We start from the raw sequence: 22101 nt of genomic DNA on the forward strand, positions 1-22101 counted from the left end.
CCAGATTCACTTCCTGGCAACTGGTGTTTCTGGCAAAACCTCCTGCCTGAAACCCTGGAGAACTGCTGCCAGTCAGTGAAGAGGACAATGAGTTCAATGGCCAGTATTCTGACTCAGTATTATATATTCCTGCATAATATGTCCTGTATACTGTGAATAAATAAGTGCATTCTCAGGCACTGGAAAAACCTTGCTTGCCATGTTACATCCATTTTTATTTTTATTTTTTGATCAGCTAGTTTAAAGTGAGGTTTCTAAACTGAATAAAAAATTTTAATCTATCACAGTAGTGGCTCACGGAGGGGGATTTCTCACCCTGCGATGGTTGCAGTGGCATCCATGTACATCTGAGCGCACTTGGACCAGTAGCCAACCATGGTTCAATGGATCTATGATAGTGAAGCAACACAAAGCAGAAAATTGAGTGATTTATTGCTGGAAAATTCCTTGTGCCGCTCCAAGGCTATGGCATCGCTTAAGTATGAACTGGCCATAACATGTTCAGATCTGTTCCTGCTGTAGGCCCTATGGTGGTTTTTTTAGCGCCGCAAAGAGAGAGCCTGTCAGTAAAGTCAGGATCGCAAGCACTTTGGGGGGCTTCGACGCTATCACAATACAAACAGAAAGGTCCAAGCGCATTAGTTAACGATAGGAAGGAACGCAAATGACAGTTCACCCAGGGCTACCAATGACCCACTTGCTATGCCTTTAGCCCTTGAACATTTTCATTCCCTTTCATCCCCATCCCTCCATGCTCTGTCCTCTTTAAAAACATGGGCTGGAACACACAGTCACAGTTACGAATGTGTAGCATTCATAACTGAATCATATTCATAATCCCTACATATTCAGTAGTGTAGGCAATATGCAGGGATCATAAAATTGCCCTGGTCCTGACTTATCAGGCAGGACCTGCTTTGAGCAATGGTGGTCTATGCTTCTATTGATCAGGATGTAGCATCTTGATATTTCCATCCCTTCCTACCAACAATCTGTGGTGCAGGGAGGGAATTGTGACAGATATCCTACTTCTGACTGTCATACTGGAGATTGCTCTTCGAACACAGGTGAAAATAGCATTTTGCTGCACCACAAGTGAAAGGAGAACAAATCCCCATTGTTCGCAATGGCTGTTGTCCAGTAACTCAGGACCAGAATGGAGGTTGGGCAGTCCATGTTATTTAATTAAGATTACTTAACTAAATAGCTCATTTAGAATCTCAGTCATTGGCCCAACTCTTGTTGGTGACATATGCAAGTCATGCTATGTATGCAGAATGAATTTTGGGGACAATGCACAATGGTTATATCTATCTGGTGGTAGTGGAAATGGGGCTACACAAGCAGAAATGTTGTGCATGCAGGAGCGCATGAAAGTAGACAGAGTAGCCTGCAATTCATGCAGTGTTTCTGTGCATCAAACAGTACATTTGCATAATGGGCTGTCAGCCATGTACCTTAATCCACATACGTTGCACTGAGTTGGTATTCTGTTTAGGAGTTGTGTAATGCCAGCATGACGTCACTCTGCCGGTGGGTATTTCTACTGTGCTGAAGCAATATATGATCACTGGCAAAGGATATAAATCTACAGCAGGTTATCATAATGCTTTTATTTCAGTGTAGAAAAATATTTGGACCCAAGCTTGGTATCTTAGGGAACACACTCCACTGTCTGCGATAAATGTTGGACTGCAGCTCCCATCATCCACCACCAACATGTCAAAATCAAGCGCTGAAGCCTATGCCACAAGAAGCAAATTTCTTTGAGCACACATACCAGGTTCAGCCTTGTCCTTCCTTACATATTCCAGAAGTGGTGAACTACAGATACCATCATTCCTAGCCAGTGGGTAGGGATGATGGGAATAGTCCAATACATCTGGAGCATGCCAAATTGGGAAAAGCTGTCCTAGAATCTGAGGCCATACTTTAGAAATGCAGCTGCATTGGTCAGTCCCAACTAAAGCAGACCTACTGAATGTGGCCATTTTGCCTGAGCCATAAATGTCCAGCCATAAATGTTCAACCGATATCTCATAGAGGAAACATATGCATGCATAAGGCACCAACAAGATTCTGACCTTAGTATTCTTCCAATGCAAAGATGCAACCCTCTATCATCCTTTTAAGATCCATACATTCACAGTGATCACTATGAAAATGTCTTGGAGTGGGAGGGATGAGGAAAGGGCATGCCAGTTTTAATGGGGGGGCATGTTCATAGTCCACTATAACAGCCATGCCATCCCTCTGAAATGTGACAAACTGTGGGGGTTTTTTAAGAGAGCATCATCACAGATGTTGACAATATATTTGCCTGATGCTGCACTGGGAACGGGATGAGTCACCAGCAGCCAACTCTCTTCATTTATTATCCCTTGGCCACGCATGGCAAAAAAAGCACATTGCCACGGAAGAATATGCCACTTGTCTAAACGCTGCACTTAGCTCATGCCCAATAATAATAATAATAATAATAATAATAATAATAATAATAATAATTTTTATTTATATGCTGCCTCTCCCGCAGGATCAAGGTGGCTCACAGTAGATGATAAAATACAAATATACTCAAATCTACTACAACAAAACACCAAGATACTGGCTGCAATCCTATGTGGCTCAGCATAGAATAGCCATCCCACTTCGTTTGCCTTATTTCCATTAAGCCATAAAAATATGATTTACTTTGACTAGATAATCTAAGATAATTCACTTAACAAAATCCTAGTTGATATTTGCCCCCCGGGAAGGATGCATAAAAAGAAATAAACAGTTCCCAGTTTTCCTTAGAGCTAATTAAGGGTTTTTTCCTTAATTAAAATTGACAATTCATCCATCTCGGCTTCGTCGTCCAATCTACTTTTGTAGATTGCCTCCTTCCCCCCCCCCCAAACCATTCCTTCTTACTGCAAGGAAACTGCTTCGGCCTCTGCTCCTTGGAAGATGCCCTTAGCAAACCTCCAGGCACAATGTCCATTTCAAGCAAGAGCCAGCTCCACCAGTAGGCAGAACGAGGCGGCCGCCTCGGGCATCAAATGTTGGAAGGAGAAAGGACCTAGAGATTCCTAGAGAGGTGACCTCTCGGGTAAAAACATGGTGTTTTTGTTATTTGCGGTTTTTCCATATTCATGGGGGTCTTGTGCCCCTAACCCTAGCAATTGTGGAGGGGCAAGTGTATATATAGAACCTTATCTTACATCTGTATTGGGAATATATTGGGAAAGTACAGACCGCCCTGACTTCAGCTCGGGCCAAGGATTTTATCAGATTTCGGCAAATTGGAAAAGCCAATAGTGATGAGAATTGTAGTCCATCAACTTTTGGAGAGCAATAGTCTTCTGGTGAAATCTGAATTCAAATGTGGATCTCCACATTTGAATTGACTAAATTTAACACTTTGAAATTCTGTTGTTTCGGTGTCAATGACAGGATAAGCTTAATTAAAATGGTTAAAAATGTCATATTTTTGCATTCGAGGTTTGCTCAGGCAGCCGACAGCCTAGAACTGGACAGAGGCCAGAAATGTAATTTCGTACAGGCCACTAGATCGCAAGAGAAGCCATCCCACCCTGGCATGGAGTCAGGCCTAGAGAGAGCTGGCCTGTGGCACCACCCGGCCATGCCCCAGCGAGAGCGCATTCGGTTAACCTTTCCATTGACCCAGGAGAAAGCACTAGCTGACAGAGAGTTGGGGGAAGAGAATAGTTTACATCGGGACTTTCCAGCTGGATAGATGCACAGAGTGATATGTCACAAGGTCTGCCCAAGTTCTCAAGCCTAGCAGAGAAATCGGGGAAATGCAAAAAGCAGAAGCATCAGAGCATCACAGCTAAGTGGGCATTCTCTTGAATCCGAATCTCCTTTGACCGGTGGAGATGCTTCCGTCTCCATTGGTCAAAGGAGGTCCAGATTCAAGGGAATGAGTGACCTCAGGACCTTTGGGTTGTTTATGGGATGGATTAAAGAAGTCAACCCAAAACCTGGCCTCAGAAACTCTCACTAAACAAAGACAATAGAGGGACAGAGGAATCATATGATAAAAGATGTTCCCTTTAACTCTCTTCAATTCAGATCTAAATCCCATTGTTAACCTGAGATAAAGGAGAGCCACTGAATCTATTAGATTTACCTGTATGTTGACTCAGCATTCAAGAATTGATGCAGTGGATCTACTCTAGCTGAGGCTAGGCAACCGGATTCGAGATACTGCCTGTCTCCAGATTTTAAATATAGAAAGGGAAACTTGGTGCCAGATTGGATTGTGACATGTGAAGGCTTCCAGAAGGTGTTTTGCTGGTAAGGTGATATAGCCGGCATCATTGCTACATCCCGTCTAGTTACTACTACACTCTCGCCTTGTGAGTGAGTTTTGTCCTTACTAGTCTGCTCAAAGGAATGACTCAAATGCTGGAAGTATGTTGCAAAGCTAAACATTTAAGACAAGGGTAGGCACTTGCAAGAGGGCCAGAAGCCAGTTCTACCCAACTAGTCCCTAGTCGGCCATCCTATGTTTGTGAAGGCAGCATTTAACCTACCAGTGGCATACAATCTAAAAGTCATAAAATATAGACTACACTCATCCCTCCCTATTTGCGGCTTTAATATTTGCGGATTTGATTATTCACGGATTTGATTAATATGTTCTCTCTAGGAATATCTAGCTCCTCCAGTGCAACTCTATGGTCAACTTTAACTAAATGTTGCACTGAAAGACCTAGAGATTCCTAGAGAGGATACTCTACTAGGCATTTGTAGCTCCTCCTTCGTAGTTCTATGGTCAGTGTCTGTTGGACGTTGACCATAAAGTTGCACTGGAGGACCTAGAGATTCTTAGAAAGGTGTCCTCTCAGGTAAAAACAGTGTTATTGCCGGTTCCATTTATACCTCCCTGGCTATTGCAAGAGAGAATCTGTCACCAGATTTTGCTGAATGCATTTTTTTAATGTTTGCAAAAGGATAAAAGAGAAACAATTCCACGCAGCCTTTGCACATTTCCTCGGATGACATAGTCCTTTCAACTCTTTCCTAGAAACGAATAATGAAAATAATGAGCAGAAGCAAATGGGAATAGGCTCAATTAAAGCCGTGGGAGAAGTTGCGTTTCGTCCAGCTTGCTATCTTGATTCAACCCTATTTTGCACAGCGATGGGGATCATATGGTTAAGTGGGCTCTGGGTATAGATGCTCTCGATTTAATAGATCACGCAAGTCAGGCCACAGGGACGCAGCTACTCCAGGCCCAGATCTCTCTGCAGTCCTTTTCCGAAGGGCAGCCGAGCCTCGAATGCGCACGCCGTTCCCCCGGGGCTACAATTTGCCAAGTTAGATCTAAGAGCTTGAGGATAAAAATTGTGGACTGCTTGCCTTCTGGAGAAGTCGCCGTATGGCTTCCACAGGGAATCTTCTCCTGTCATCTCATCTCTGCTCTTGCTCACACCAAATTGAAACGAATGTTTGCTAAAAATACGGACCTAAGAAGGACTGCAGTGGATAAGAGCCAAGGCGTCTCTAGTCCGGCATTACTTTCCAGAAATGCTGTTTTCTCCACAAAAAAAGCTATTTTCAGCAGAATTAGTCTAGAACTACAGCAATATATACATACATATATATATAATTGGTGGTTTCAATCCATTTTGCACAGAACTTGATGTAAAATAATAAGCAAATATATAATAACCAGTTCAGGGAACAGTGATTCAATTTCCTCTCTATAATGGCCATAATGATAACTCCTGTGTTGTGATTCCTATTTGAAATCCAAAAATGTTTTTATCCAAAGAGAGAGAGAGTGGTGGGTTTTTGTTTCTTCTGTTTTTAAAAGCACCAATAGCCATGAATGCATATATATATATATATATATATATATATATATATATATATATAGTTAGCAGTTTATCCTAATGCCTTTCCTAATGTTTTGCTTTTTCCAGCTACCTAGACAGCTTAGATAGAATTGGAGGTGCTGACTACCAGCCAACAGAGCAAGATATCCTTCGGACCAGGGTCAAAACAACCGGAATCGTAGAAACCCATTTCACATTCAAAAACCTCCACTTCAGGTTAGTGTCGTCCGAAACGTACTACAATTCATATATATCTGCATTGCATGCCTGCATTCCAGCTGCTCAGTAAAGATGCTTGTTTTTCAATACAGGAATGACTAGAATCCTCAGTTCTACGGAATTGGATTTGTAGTTTTGTGAGCTATCTAGCCTTCTCTGTCAGAGAGCTCTACAAACTACATGGCTTCCATAGGATGGAGCCATGACACTTAAAGCAGTGTCAAACTGCATCATTTCTGCATTATAGTATTTTTACTTCTGCTTTATTCTTCCATTATTAATTGCTAAAGACTAGTGTCAAAGTGGAAAGAGTTAGGTACAAAACCCAGGCACAACCAGGGCTATTCTTTGGCTGTCTTTCTGCACCAAATAGCACCTCTCCCTGATGCCCCAAAGACTTTTAACCTTACCTAGTTTTCAAAACAGCAATAAGGGACATCCAAAATTCATAAAACAAGTTCTATCTCAATGCCAATTGGAGGTATTGATCTCAGTTAACCTAGCCATGTGTAAAATTAATATATTGTCCACATTCATAAATAAGGCAGTGCACACATTTCTGACTTAAAGGAATGCTTTCTGCCTTCTGGTCCAGTCTGTTTAAAAAGAAAGGCTTTTGAATGGGACATCCGTTGCAATAAAGGACACACGGCACCCTAGCGTTACCTCCCATTCCGGAGCCATTTTCCAAGTGGCATGGTTGAGCTTTTCTTTGAGAAACTCACCTCCAAAGCTTCTTCGGATCTCTGGCACATAGTCCATTGTTCTTGGGACATGGGTCCAAAATGACGCATCCTTCCCATTCCTTCCGCAGGCTGTTTGACGTCGGAGGCCAAAGGTCAGAACGTAAGAAATGGATCCACTGTTTTGAGGACGTCACAGCCATCATCTTCTGTGTCGCGCTGAGCGGGTATGACCAGGTGCTCCATGAAGACGAAACCACGGTGAGTATCCTGGGAACTAAAGGTTTTCCCCGCCAAAGCCTTGGCTTTTCCGCTTCCACATTTGGCTCGAGGTCGCCTTGCAAAATTGATCATCAGTAGAAAAACCCAGTGGAATCTAACAGACATACCTTGCTAATCACATGTCTTCCCTTGATTCTTAAACGCTACGAAGAATCTCGTTCCGATACCAACTGTTGGATTTAAGTCTTCCATTCCTCGCGATGCCATTAGTCCAGGTAACACTATCTTCCGCACTCTTAAACACAGTCAGATGTTCGGTTGCTGATCTCTTGTCCTTTCTCTTTCTTTATCCTAGGCCAAAATGGACAGTATATTGGTTTTTAAAAAATCCTGAAGAGTTGTTCTTATTACTAGTTTGTGTGTAAAGAACTTGCAAAACAAAAGGGAAAGGGAGGTGGGCACCTGCCCTAAAAAGTTACTTACCGTGGGGAAAGCAGGCAACAAGAGGGCTGGAATGGGGCTACTCCTAAGTGAAAGAGCTGGATGTGAGCAATGAAAATTGTTACCCAAGATTGTGCCCTTGGAGTTCTTGGCTGGACTTATACAATCAGTATTTCTACTGGAGATATAGGCCTCATTCCCACTTACAAAAAAAGCAGTTTGCAATCTGAATCGATTTGACAGCGGATCGTGGTTCCCACTACATTTGCCCCAATCGCATTTTTCCTTGTAAAATAACCCACTTGTGGTTCACATTCACGAATGAATTGGTTCAAAATGCTCCAGCCATTGAAAGGCAAATTTAAATCTATTCTGATCCGCATCTGGTTCACACTTGTGCGGAATCGATTTATCCAAAAAGACGCGGAAAACGTCAGCGTCCAAAAGACGCAAGTTAAATGAGTCTAGTGCGTGGCTCCCCTCTCCGAACCACTTCAGCGAATCAATTCAAGTGGGAACCAGGGTCATTTGAACCGATTTGCGATCTGGTTTAAAAGGTAGTGGGAATCAGGCCTTAGATGCAAAAGCAGGACCTGGCTTCTTAACTCTAAGGGCTGATGGGCGAGATTGCAAAAGAATCCTATTCATCTGTCGTAGTAAGGAATACAAGTCAAGTAGTAGTAGGGATAGGGATACTTGTTAAGCACGGTTTTTCTTTGAAGAGTAAAACAGTGGAAGACAGTTTGCTAGGGAACAACATCTCAGGGATAGCTGGAGGAACATGTGATTGACACAGATGTGGAGAAGGAGGAGAAAAGAGACATTCTGTGTGTGTGTTGTGCGTGTCTGTATTCTGATCTGAACAAAGGGACTTTGGAGTTACTGTTACTACTATGAACTAACATTCTTTGATGCCCACAGCACACAGGAGGTGCTTCTCTATTCCGAATTTGGAGAAATGCTAGCCCTACTAATCCTGTTTCCTTTTCATATATGTTTTTTTCTCCCCTTTTTGGGTAAAATGAAAGCTGCATGCTCCTCGGTTGCTGAACTCTTATGGAATCCCTGCTGTCTTTTCCCACCTTATCTCCCTTCTCAGGGTTGTACTAGATGACACTTTCCAGATCCCTTCTTCTTCCACATGTAGACCTTCTCCTGAGAAGGGCCGTTTATGGGACCTACTTTGGGTTGACAAGATATCAATGTGACAATAACACTTTTTGCAAGGAAATTAATGCGGACGAGTCTCTTGGTTTCCTCATTCATACAGCAGCAATATGGGGTTCTTGCAATGTGTCCTTGAGGCATTTGGGTGCTAAATTTGAAGGATAAGAACTCAGAAGGGTAGCTATCTCTTCTTGCAAAAGGGTGCTCTTTTTACTAGCAGTTCTAAGAACCCTCTGATGTTCTGAGCCATTTAAAGCATGAACAACCAAATGGAATTTGAAAGGGGTGTAAGGTACCCCTTTTCTTCTGCTTTCAAATTTCACTTGGTTGTTAATATTTGAAATGGCTCAAATCATTGGAGAATTCTTAGACCTGCTAGTAAAAAGAGCAAACTTGTGACAACTGAGATGAGAAATCTTTGCCCCTCCGGAGGTTTTTGGACCACTGCTCCTGTGTCCATGATGACTGTCTTTGCTGGTCAAGGATTCTGGGGATTAAAGTCCAAAACATCGTGGAGGATGAAATTCCCCTAGTCCTGGGTTCAAGTTCCCAGAAGTCATCTGTGTGTCCGCAGATCATAAACTGACCACCATTGCACCTCTATCATCCTTCATTGACTTTTTGTTGTGGATGCTCAAAACCCATATACTTACATGGCAACTGGTACTCATTCTTAGATGCAAACTACCTTTGCCAGCATCAGCAATCCGCCTTGTTGCTAACCGAAGTTGGTTGGAGGCTTGGCTGCCTCTTGAGAAGCCGGGCAAAGTGCATGTGTTTTGTTCTGTTATATAAGCAGATGGTTTGTCTGTGGTGGGACAAATGTGTCAGACCAAGATTGCAGCCTGAGCAACGGGAAGGGTTGGGGAATTAATTGCCTGCAGATGCTCACAGCAGCGCATAGTTCATCCGATGCTCAGCTGGCAAAGCACTCATGGGTCACTTCTGTGAATGCGGCTTCATTTGGGTGGCAACTTTAATAAGGAGAGGCATTATCTACAGATGCCCTCCCTGTGTGTTTTCCTCCTCTTTCTCCTTTATACTATAGCCTTACGCAACTATAAATGGGTGCCTTTGCCAGCAGATGCAGACACACAAAAATACTCCCACGCAGGAGGGACAGAAATATACCTCTGATCTGAAGTGCACATATCAAAATTTGTCCAATCATAGGGGTCAGCTTCCAAAGCAGTAGGTCCTGTTTCCACCATTGTCAGAGGTCAATATGGGGCAGATCCTATTTTGTTGAGGACACAAGACTCTGGATCACCTTCCCAAGTCTTCATGTATGCTTGGCTCCGTCTCCTTATCTCTTTTTAGCAGGGAGTTACAGGTGTATCTTTTCCAACAGGCTTTGTTGGGGGAAGCTGCTTCTGGAGTCGGGATTTCTAATGGATGGATGGATATTGGTCAATGTGGGTGTCTAAAATCTCATTCTATATTTTAGCATGGTTTACAGTTTCTTGGGTGGTTTTGTTGTTGCCTTGATCATTTTTGATTTTAAAAAAAGCAAAAAGCAATACCAACCACAATCTTGTTGATGTCTTAACACATTTGTAGCTTCCCTTTTGGATTATAGCAGGACGTTTTTGTTTGACATGGAACGGCCTCATTCGGGTTGGGTTATGGAAGCAGTGCTGCAGATGTGCAGGTGGATGTGTATGCACCTTTGCATGTACATTTAGTTGCACAGTTGGTGTCCAGGGTGGCAACTCAAGTTCCGGTGTGGGGATGGTGGAACCCATTTTGTGGCAACATGGCTAGAGATGACCACAGGGCCTTGTTCCCCAGAACCCATCAGAGCACATTAATACCTTAATGTGGTAGCTTTCTCGCAAGAAAGCATCTAGGATCCCTGCGTGTTGCAAAGGAGGGCAGGCCATGTTGCAGAGCACACACTTCCAAGGAAGGTGCGCACTGGCCAAACCTTCTGACTCTCACCATTACTTTGCAGGGAAGTAGACTCAAGTCTAGAAAAGCTCATGCTGCCAATGTCTTTCTTTCAGTTAATCTCAAAGGTGCTCCAAGATCTCTCTATATACTGATCTCTACATACTGATCCTCTACATATTGATTTCAGTTCATCTCAAAGGTGCTACAAGATCTCTCTACATTACTTCATCTGGAGGTAGTAGGCCCTAGAATAAATCCTGTACATTGCATGGGAATGAGAAGTCATGATGGGCAAGATGTCGTTCAGTGGTGCTCCTCCGCCTTTATTGGTTGTCACTTCAATGAGACATAATTTGAAATATGTAATGCTTTGGTAAACTCCACTTGAGGAGCCAGAGTGGATCTCTGTTGGTGTTGGTTTATGTTCCAGCTGTTCCAATGCAACTTCCAAGTAGATATCTAGAGTGCTTTTCTGTCTGTCCTCTTCCTTTTGTCGATTATAATTCATGCCAGTCTTTTGTGATGGGAATCATGCCAAGGGCCAGTCGATGACAACCCAGGAAAACGACTCTCTGACCTGTAACCTGCTTTTTGCCTTTCGATAACCCCCCTTGACTCTTTGGGTTTGCTTCGACCTCCGTTGCGGCTGCTTCTCTCTGCTATGCCATTCCCATCGGGGAGAGGCGTCTCCGGCTTCAGCCTCTTGCTCCAACCCTCCAGCAGGCCTCTTCGCCGGCACCACTTTTCCTCGGCCGCCTGATCTTATCTAACCAAACAAAGGTCAAAATAATGAGATTTTGAGAGACCCTCCAAATTTGGCAGGTATGAAGCTTCTCTTGAACCGAGAAAAAAACATGAAAGTAAATAAAAAAGAGTTGAAAGCAGCCAGGGAACTGACTCTGCTTGGCTGGTTTTGCTGTGAGCTCTTACCGACTGCCATCCACCAAACCTCACAGCTACTTAACCAATATATTTATTATTATTATTATTATTATTATTATTTGTGGTTGTTTTTTTAATTGCATGAATTCCAACTAAAAAAACTGCCTTCCCTTTCATTTGTGCATTTGATCTTGTGGCATTGCTGGAAAAATCCCTCTCTCCACATTTCCACAAAGCCAAACCTAATCTTTTTATTCTTTTTCCTTGGTGCATCACTTAACATCAGCCAAGGTTGCTTGCAGATCAGTGTTTTGGTAGTTTTGAAGTGTCTTCTATCCTGGTTTTTACTCTCCTTGCTTCTTTCTTCTCTCTCTATTTGTTCATTCGCTTTCTGTCAAACCATCTCCCCTTAAAAAGACACACCGGTTTATTTATTTTGTAAGTAGTCATCTGAACAATGTCCATCCTAAATGAAATAACAAACTGCTAAGGCCCAAAGTCACAGCAAGGGCATTTGCCAAGAAGAGGTCTCCTTATGGTCTGCTTTCAACTCTCGATTAATTCAAGGATTTTTACCGGTCCTTGGTTAATGTCTCCAACCAAATGCGCGCCCCGCACACGCAGGCACCGATGACGTGACCGGCGTTTTCATGAGAGCGTCCTAGAAAATCTGCATGACCTGCACTTTGGTTTAGATTATTATTTTTGTTACCTTTAAAGGAAATAATAGTTTTTGCCATCCGCCCCAAAATGTGCATGGTGCATGATGATATATCAGAGCTGAAATCTTGCTAATAGATAATGCTATGCAAACTACACAGCTCTGTAGAGACTTTAAAAAGAATGCTACAGTGCTTCAACTGTATTTCAAACCGATAAGAACTGCGTTTTTTTCCTGTATGCATCCATTTCCCCCCCAATACATATACCTTGATTTTATTACTTCCACCGTTGGCTGTTTCCTTTTGTGCGTGTGTGTTTTTTATTTCTTTATGAATTTTAGATGCTTCTCTACAGCATTCAAAATGGCACGGTAGCCGTTGCGCACCTGACGCAGCATCTCCTTTGTGTTGCAGAACCGCATGCATGAATCACTGAAGCTCTTTGATAGTATCTGTAACAACAAGTGGTTCACGGATACGTCCATCATCCTGTTCCTCAACAAGAAGGACATCTTCGAAGAGAAGATCAAGAAATCCCCGTTAATTATCTGCTTCCCAGATTACGCAGGTATGTTTCAATTACCTGCGCATGGGGAAAAAAGGTCTCTCTAGGCATTTGGAGATCTTCCAGCGTGGAAGTTGACCATAGAGTTCACTGGAGGACCTCCAGATGCTTAGCAAGACCTCCCTAGGCAAGTGGAGGTCCTCCAACATGACTCGATGGTCTACTTCCATCGCAAATATAGTGTTCGCCATTATCCATGATCTTCGCCAGCCATAATAGGTCTGGAAACATATCCCCTGCAGATACAGGAGTCATACTGTATTAGCATTCTATCCAAAACAACAGAGCCCAAAAGCACTGTAAAGAATAAGGCCTGGATCCTGTTGGTAGTTCTTGCTAGAGTAGACTCACTGAATCAGTTGTTGGGTGATGAGTAAATCACATGCATCTAGGGAACGAAATTTGGGCATAACAAGTTTCCCTTGGCATAAATGTTTGTGGACTGCAGCCTTCTTCACCAGATGCATACCGTCATGACTGGTATTGAGAGCTGTATCCTCCAATGTGAAATCAAAGGCTTTCATGGCCGGCATCCATCGCTTTCTGTGGGTTTTTTGGGTTATATGACCATGTTCTAGAAGAGTTTCTTTCTGATGTTTCGCCAGCATCTGTGGCTGGCATCTTTCTCTGAAGATGCCAGCCACAGATCCTGGCAAAACATCAGGAAGAAACTCTTCTAGAACATGGCCACATAGCACCAAAAACCCACAAAAATCTATGTATCCTCCAATGTTTGCCTGGTCACCATCTAAAGCCATTGACTTTGATTTAGGCCAAGGGTGGGTTTTCTCTGGAATCCAGGGAACTGATTTTGAGTCTCACTACAGCCACCATTTTGGATCCGTATCCCTCCTGTTCGCTTTGGGCAACTGTTTTAGTGTTTGGCTTCAGTCTTGCTGAGCTTTGGAGAAGGGAGCATTCTGGAACCAATAGGGGTTCAAGGAGTTTGGGGGATCAGTGGAGAACCCAAAGTCTGCGTTGAACCATCCCAACACAAGGTGTGTGGGCTGCAGAGTCCAAAGGCAGAGGCTTTGAAATTGTGACCCAGATCATTGGTGGTTTGCAAATTTCATACAAATGTCCACAAAATTGTGGTTGAGCAGTTTGGACTGGGCCTTGCACTTGATTTAATTGATCAGACAAAAGAAATGGGGGCCTTTTTAAAAAACAGACTGGCTATCGAGACCTTGTCCTGGATCTCATAATTTTAATAATACAGTCTTGGTGGAGTATGCTAATTCTTCTCTACCCCACGAAATCAGTCCGACGCCTCGTGGAGACCGTTCTGGTGGGTTGGAGTTTGTCGCAGGTTTCACAGCGAAGCTTCCTCCTGGCATTTGTGTTTTTCCTCTTGCAGGACCCAGCTCTTTCACCGAAGCCGTGGCTTACATCCAGTCCCAGTACGAGAGCAAGAATAAGTCATCCAACAAGGAGATCTACACGCACATCACTTGCGCCACAGATACCAACAACATCCAGTTTGTCTTTGATGCTGTAACTGATGTCATCATTGCCAACAATTTGCGTGGATGTGGACTGTATTGAAGCCCCTCCCTTCCTTCCTTCCTTCCTTCCTTCCTTCCTTCCTTCCTTCCTTCCTTCTCTCCTTCTGGGATGCAATCTCATGGTCAAGATCCATTTTTCTGCCACACTTTCCCAGCAATCCCCTTCCAATTTAAGCTAATGCTACTGCCATATTTCAGATGGATCACAAGTCCAGTTTCCCAGCTGTGTCTTAATATGGCTAAAAGGCTTTGTGAAGTATTATTACTTGGGTCTCTGCATTCACAAGACTTTATCCCCTTCTTTTTTATTATAGAGAGACCGAGGAAGCAGTGGCTTCTTGTGCTAAATGAAACAAAAATCAGAAATAGCAAAATCACCTTTCTCTCCGAATCCCAAACTCTTGATAGAAAATCCTATGCCTTTTCCCATTCTCTTTTCCCCTGGTTTTAAGTCTCACCAATGACTTTCTCTACCGTTCCATTTCTAGAATGGCCACCAGTATTGAAACTAACGCAGAAGAGGTTAGAGGGAACTTCTAAATATATGTAGATGGAGAGCCAGGATGCTGTTGCTTTCTTTAGCAGACAAAACAAACCCACATGCACCAGTGTTTGACATTTAAGGGCCAAATCTGAGACGTGACATGGGAGATCTGTGCATAAGATATCTCAAGTTGTTGGTTTTGCTTAAAATATTAGCCGTGGGCCAGGAGGGAAGCATTGAGAGAGAAAGACGTTTAACCTTTTCCCCTGTTCTGTGTTTGAGTTAGCTCCCCTCCGGCAACTGTTTGCAATGGGAGGTAAAAAGCCATTTTTTTTAATTCTCAGAGATGGCTTGGAATTAAAGATTTAACCTTCCCTTCCCTCTGTGCAGCAGTCTTGATCCGAATAGTCATGCACACACACTCAAGACACATAGATGCACACACAAAACCCAACACAGACCATCCGATTCATGGCTCTCCGCCTTTCTCACATCCGGTGTGAAATAATCCTCGTGACTTGTTTCGAATTTAATAATAAGCAACTGGCAAGTTCTCTTGTCTTCCCGGGTTTTGCATCTTTTTAGTGGTACCTTTAAAAAAGAAAATAACCTGGAAATTTAGGGATGAGGGGAGTGTGGCGGCAATGGATTTAACGGAATATGTTGGCCTGGTCTTAGAGCTGGGTTTTGCTTTTGATTTTAGAGGCCAACAACAAAGTGCCTGAAATGATTCTGCTGAAGTGTTGTGAAGTTGTTGTTCTTGTTTTCCTGAAGTGGCATTCATAGTTTTTAATGGATTTTTCTGGCTCTGTGGCTATGTTCTGGAAGAGCTTATTCATGACATCTCTCCAGCATCTTCAGGAAAAATGCCAGCCAAGATGCTGGTGAAACATCAGAATAAACTCTCCCAGAACATGGCCACATAGCCTGAAAAACCCACCCAAAAATTATGACTTCAGACCGTGGTTCACAATCCTGGCTTTGTTCCAAACTTGGCATTTGTACCATTTCTTGTCACCATTTTGAGAGGAACTGCAGAGGGAAGTGTTTTGGGTTGGAGGATATTTTAATGTGTTTTCCTTCCTTTGGAGTGTGTGCGCATAACTTGGGAGCAAGAATTGCCCCCAAATCTCAGCTATTTCTTTCTGGCACCTATGATGCTATACACCACATCTTGTACACACCTGGCCTTTATGCTTTGTGTATGTACCTTATCCTATCTTGCTTCTTTCTTTCTTAAATTGGGATGTGTGGGGTGTGTGTATGTGTAGCTAATGTGGACTGATGGAAGCCTTGCAGGGTCACAAAAGTGCCATCCAGCAGCCACATGTGGTGCATGGGCAGCACTATGCATTAGAGGTACTAGGCAGTCATTTTGTGCCATCCTCCTCTGAGTGTTCAGGACTGGAGCCCACAATGCTGTACAGCGCATCAACCCTGGTGTAGCAGCCTGTTCTTGGTGCTTGTGTGTACCTTATCCTATATTATTTATTCTTCCAGTGCCATATAAATCGGCTGTTACGCAGATGGCCACCCAGCCACACTAGGACTGAGCCCCAGACCCTGCTTTGTCACCCTTCGGCCTTCCAGGCTTGCTGCTACCACCAGCTTAGTCAAAGTTGGTCGCGGAGCTGAAAAAGGGTCAGACCAAAGTGCCGCCTTCGCTGGGAAGGGAAGCGAGAACAGAAGACCCAGGAAGCTGGCTGGGAATAAAAGAGATCCTTTTGGCCAGTTGGGGAGGGGGATGGGAAGCTTCGACAAACACATGTGAATTACGTCCCTGGCAGCTTGATCCTTTTCCCAAAGCAAGTGCCAAAAAGTTGAGGCTTTCTTTATGGAAGGGTACTGTTAGTCATCGGTAGGCAGCTTTGGCATGGGGCATCAAGGGAGTAAGAGACTGGTCATACAAGCCCACATTCATTCGGCTTGTAGGTCTCTTCCAAATAATGGCACAAGGTCTTTGCAAAATAGTATTTAAAGAAGTTATTTAGTTTGGATTCAAACAGTCGCACTACACAGTGGTAGTGCTATGATTGAATTTTCTTGCCATTGATGCAATCTGTTGGGATTCTGGTGTTTGTAGTTCAGGGAGGCCCTATAGTTGCTCTCTGACTGAAAATTTGAAGTACTACCCAACCCTTAACCTATAAATCCCAGGATTCCCTAACATGGAGCCATGGCAGTTGAAGCGGAATCATAGCAATGTAATTGTGGAGTGTGTTTAGGCCACATCCCTTTAACTAGTATTAAAAAATTACCATTGCACCACAAAAGGAATGGCATCATTCCTTGTTGAGTTTCCGCTGTATTGTAACTTAGTTATACCTTCATTATTGGGAGAAGGAATTGGTTGGAAGTGACTAGTTATTTGTATCTAGTTGGAGGATAGCTTTGGGAAGTGGCTCAGTTTCTCTGGCATGGAAGAGTGGGTACTTTAAAAAGTCAACATCCCCACAACAAAAGTACGGCCCTCAGCTGAAAGAGGAGGTCTTGCGTTTATTGTATGGAAGAGAAAGGGTCATGTTGAAGGTTGGGGCAAGTGTGAGAAGTAATTGGCGTTTGTGGAAAGAGAAGGTTTGAAATGAGTTCTGCGAAGGTTGGAGGAAACAGAGAGAGAAAGCACATGTGTGTGCAACACTTGCACCTGTGTGTGCTATAGAGGGATACAATTATGGACACAATCATATTGGCGTCATATCCTTGTGCAAGTTCATGTACATGTGTGTGTGCACATTTTTTTACCATTGTTCAATGGATGTATTCAGTTGGTTGTGGAAGCGGAGTTCTACAACTGTTGGCATGTCACACATTATTGAATGGCTTGCCACTATTAGTGCCTTCAGCATATTCCTTGATGCCCTGGGATTGTGGAAACAGCCCCTGTGCATTCACTGTCATGCAAGGCGATAGTAAGTAGACCCATCGACACATCTTCAGTTGCACAGATTGCTACAGAACTGGATGCAGGAATGATGCAAGATCTTGGATGTTGTCTAACATGTCACATAGCGCCGCCATTTCTATTCTATTCCCAAGTGAGAGCAGAAAAAGCAAACCTAGCAAAGCTGAAGAGTCCCATCACCAAAGCAATCACCGATTCCTAAAACTGTTGGGGGTTGTAAGTTTTTTTTCAGGATTAGCTCTTTGGGGGAATGACTGGTGAGAAAGACCTGAATCCTACTGATGGTCCCAACTAGGGGAGACCCATTGAATAAATGAGATTTACGTACATGTTGACGTGCCATTCAGACACTGATTCACTGATTCACTGACGGCCATTGCACTCTCTTCCTAAGTCCCCTTTAGCCCTGCATCCCTGCCCTGTGCCCTTCCCAGCATGCCTTTAAATTTTTGTTTTTATTTCTTTTTTATTTTCTGTATGTTTTATTTTTATTTTCACTTTATTGCATAATTCTGTGACTGCAATTTTTTTTAAAAAAAGAAAAGAAATAAGGAAAATTATTGGGAACAGCAAAGGGAAGGGGAGAGGAGGAGATACTGATGCCCAGGCAAAGGAGAAGGGGAACGGGCAGCGCATGCACCGCCTCATTCCCTGGAGCACAGAAGATGTAGGTAGGCAGGGCTCACACTGAGATTGTGAATAATCAAATCTACGAATCTCAAGTCCGCGACTATGAAGGGACAACTGTTATTTTCTTAGATTTAACAGCTGTATCATTCAGTTGGTGGGGATTTCTTATTTTGAGCCCCCAGCCAGCAGCCTTCTCCATCCTGAGACCCTCCAGATGCATTGGATGCCAGCTTCCATTATCTCCAGCCAACTGGAGGTGCATTGAATTGGGGTCAAGAACTTTTCCCTTTTCCCTAAAGCAACCATTAAACCACCCCATGGTTTGAGCATTGGCATTTGACCAGGGTTCAAATTTCCGCTCACCCATGGGAATAGACAAGCAAAGTCACACTCTCTCAGCTTCGGAGAAAGGCAAAGGCAAACCCCCTATGAACAAATCTTGCCAAAAGGAAACCCGTGATAGGGTCGCCATAAGTCGAAAGTGACCTGAAGGTACGCAATGGCAACAACTTGGCATGTTGTGGACCGCAACTCCTATCATCCTTAGCCAGCAGTCAGTGCAAGTGAAGGATAGTTTTCAGTGCAACTGTATGTTCACTATACTTTTTGTATACTGTCAATTCTTTTTGCTTTTCCCCCTCCGTCCAACCTTTTCATCCCGTCTTTTTATCACAGCAGCACAACTACTTTTAACCAGACGCACACAGAGATTTCCGAAACTTGCTAAACCATACCTTTCCTTTGCCAATTTAGTTGCAGAATCTTTTTATAAATATATATATAATTTAATTTAATTTTTTTTTTGGCATGTTTGATTGGTCCAGACTGTATTAACTGCCATTTTGTACGGAGCGTGAATGACGACCGTTGGTTGGTTTAATAGATCTTTTGATTCTTACTGTAATAATTTATTGGCTGTCGGTAATGTATTTATTAGTTACCAAATGTTAATAAAGTGCCAGCTCTTTTCTAGTGTGTGAGAAGTTTTATTGGGCCTTCCTCCTTTTGGGATAACATCAAGGAAATCACTGCGTTATTAATAATAACTGTCTTTTTTTCTAAACAGATATTAATATTTGTATGCATGCAACTGTTGATATGATGGTGGTCATAGAGGGATCCATGGCTAATAAATCAAAGAGGTGAATGGGTCCTGCCCACTTATTGATAATGAATTATAGTGCATCTTCACTATAGAAATAATGCCGTTTGGTACCACTTTAACTGCTGTAGCTCCATCCTTTGGGATTTGCACCTTGATATGGGTGCTGTTTCATTTTTGTTTTAAAGACTTTTAAATTTTTAAAATCCTTTTCTCATCTTCTTCGCTGTTCCACGACCTGTTACTGTTCTTGGTTTTTGTCGACGTGATTTTTCTAACCATTTTCTCGGCTGCTGTTTGGGTTGCTGTTCTCCTTTCCTCGGCCTAACCACCTCTTTTTCTCTCTCCTTCTCTCCTCTTGTCCTCTGTCCCTCTCTTCCTTTTGTCTTCCTTTTCTGTCGTGTGCCCACCCCTTAGAACCGCATGCATGAGTCTCTAATGCTCTTCGACTCCATCTGTAACAACAAATTCTTCATCGATACCTCCATCATTCTCTTCCTCAACAAGAAAGACCTGTTTGGTGAGAAGATCAAGAAATCGCCTCTGACCATCTGCTTCCCTGAATACACAGGTATGTTGGTCTCTTCCGTTCCGGCCGTTCGAGAAGCCAGAAGCGATGCATCCTAGAAGGCAGCGGAGCAGAGCTGAGGGCGTTGAGATCCATTGCAAAACTTGTAGACCTTTAATCCAGACCCGCTTGAGAGGTATCTTCCCTAGAGAATGGCAAATCCAGATCGGCGGATGGTCTACCTGCCTTTGGCCCCATCCAAAGGCTGAACTGCCATAATGTCACAGAATGTCTATTTGTTCTAACTACAGTTGGCCCTCCACATTTGCAGGTTTGACTTTTGCGGTTTTATTTGTGACTTTGGTCAATATGTTCTCTCTAGGATTCTCTAAGTCATCCAATGATGTTGGCCATGGAGTCGTGCCAGAGAACCATTATATATAGTGGCATAGTAAAATTGTGTCCAAGACTCAAACCATTACACCACACTGACTCCTTCTCTCTCTGTCTCAGTCCATAATTTTATCCCCAAAACCTGTCCTCGACTTATTCGAGAGGTCCAATTATAGTCGAGTATATATAATGTATATATAGTAGCCCCTTGGTATCTGCTGGAGTTTTAGTTCCAGGACCCCCTGTGGATACCAAAATCTGTGGATGCTCAAGTCCCATTAAATACAATGGCATAATTAAATGGTGTCCCTTATATAAAATGGCAAAATCAAGGTGTGTCTTTGGGCATTTATATATTTTAACATTATTTTCCAGCCGTGGATGCTTGAATCTGTGGATGAAAAATCCGTGGATACAGAGGGCTGACTGTATGTACAGAGGCAAAGAAAGAAGGAGCCAGTGTGGTGTAGTGGTTTGAGTGATTTGAGCCTTGGACTACAATTCTAGAGATCTATTAGGGACACCATTTTACTATGCCACTATATATAATGGGATTTGAGCATCCTGGATTTTGGTATCCACCTGGCACCAAATCCCAGTGGACACCAAGAGCCCACTATGATATAACAACAGCTCTTTACTGGATAGGAATTGTTGCAGATTTCTGGTTCGAATTCTTGCAGACATAAGTCCACTTACGAAGACGTACGTCCCCAATGTGATTCTGGCCAATACAGTAGTCCCTCCACATTCGCTGGGGTGAGGGGCGCAGGATTCTCGTGAAAGTGGAAAAACCACAAATACAAAATGTTTTTTTTAACCTGAGAGAACACCCATCTAGGAATCTGTAGGTCCTCCACTGCAACTCTATGCTCAGTATCCACCAGACGTTGACAGTTGCGCCTTAGACTCTACAAATGCCCAGAAAAGTGTTCTCTCTAGGAATCTCTAGGTCTTAGACCACAACTCTATGGTCACCCTCTGGCCGGGTTATGCTGGAGGACCTAGAGTTAGGAAACTCTAGAGAGAACGTAGTAACAAAATCTGTGAATAATCAAAGCCGCAAAAGTCAATGCTGAAAATGTAACGGGACGAGTGGACATTCAACTGACTTCCTATTTTTATGATTACACTTGTCCCTCCGTATTCACTAGGGCTAGGGGCACAAGACCCCCGTGAATATGGAAGAAGCGCAAATAACGAAACCACCATGTTTTTACCTGAGAGGACACCTCTCTAGGAACCTCTAGGTCTTTTGGTGCAACTCTGTGGTCAACGTCCGACAGACACTGACCATAGAACTGTGCTGCAGGAGCTACAAAGGCCTAGTAGAGTGTTCTCTCTAGGAATCTCTAGGTTCTCCAGTGTAACTCTGTGGTCAATGTCCGACAGACACTGACCACAGAGTTACACTGGAGGAGCTACAAAGGCCTAGTAGAGTGTTCTTTCTAGGAATCTCTAGGTTCTCCAGTGTAACTCTGTGGTCAACGTCTGACAGACACTGACCATAGAGTTACACTGGAGGAGCTACAAAGGCCTAGTAGAGTGTTCTTTCTAGGAATCTCTAGGTTCTCCAGTGTAACTCTGTGGTCAACGTCTGACAGACACTGACCATAGAGTTGTACTGGAGGAGCTACAAAGGCCTAGTAGAGTGTTCTCTCTAGGAATTTCTAGGTCCTCCAGTGTAACTCTGTGGTCAACGTCTGACAGACACTGACCACAGAGTTACACTGGAGGAGCTACAAAGGCCTAGTAGAGTGTTCTTTCTAGGAATCTCTAGGTTCTCCAGTGTAACTCTGTGGTCAACGTCCGACAGACACTGACCATAGAGTTACACTGGAGGAGCTACAAAGGCCTAGTAGAGTGTTCTTTCTAGGAATCTCTAGGTTCTCCAGTGTAACTGTGGTCAACGTCCGACAGACACTAACCAAGGCCTAGTAGAGTGTTCTTTCTAGGAATCTCTAGGTTCTCCAGTGTAACTCTGTGGTCAATGT

At 43.3% G+C, this 22101-nt stretch overlaps 1 protein-coding gene across 3 annotated transcripts in view; it reads left to right on the forward strand.

Annotated features, from left to right (window-relative positions):
- The window catches only part of LOC149306046 (guanine nucleotide-binding protein G(o) subunit alpha), a 104431-nt gene that overhangs the window by 78060 nt on the left and 4270 nt on the right, over positions 1 to 22101 (forward strand). The window contains exons 5-8 of one of the 3 annotated variants that reach the window (XM_089540381.1): positions 5937 to 6065; positions 6883 to 7012; positions 12433 to 12586; positions 13941 to 18020. In XM_089540381.1, coding sequence (XP_089396507.1) covers positions 5937 to 6065; positions 6883 to 7012; positions 12433 to 12586; positions 13941 to 14128 — 601 coding nt within the window. In that variant the 3' untranslated portion in view covers positions 14129 to 18020. Of the gene's footprint in view, positions 1 to 5936; positions 6066 to 6882; positions 7013 to 12432; positions 12587 to 13940; positions 18021 to 19623; positions 19778 to 22101 lie in introns of those variants that run through there. The other 2 variants (XM_089540382.1, XM_089540379.1) reach the window with 2 other exon arrangements.

Source organism: Sceloporus occidentalis, unplaced genomic scaffold, assembly GCF_023333645.1.
Source record: "Sceloporus occidentalis isolate IW3139 unplaced genomic scaffold, rSceOcc1.0.p SCAF_10, whole genome shotgun sequence".
In the NCBI taxonomy this organism is placed as follows: Eukaryota; Metazoa; Chordata; class Lepidosauria; order Squamata; family Phrynosomatidae; genus Sceloporus; species Sceloporus occidentalis.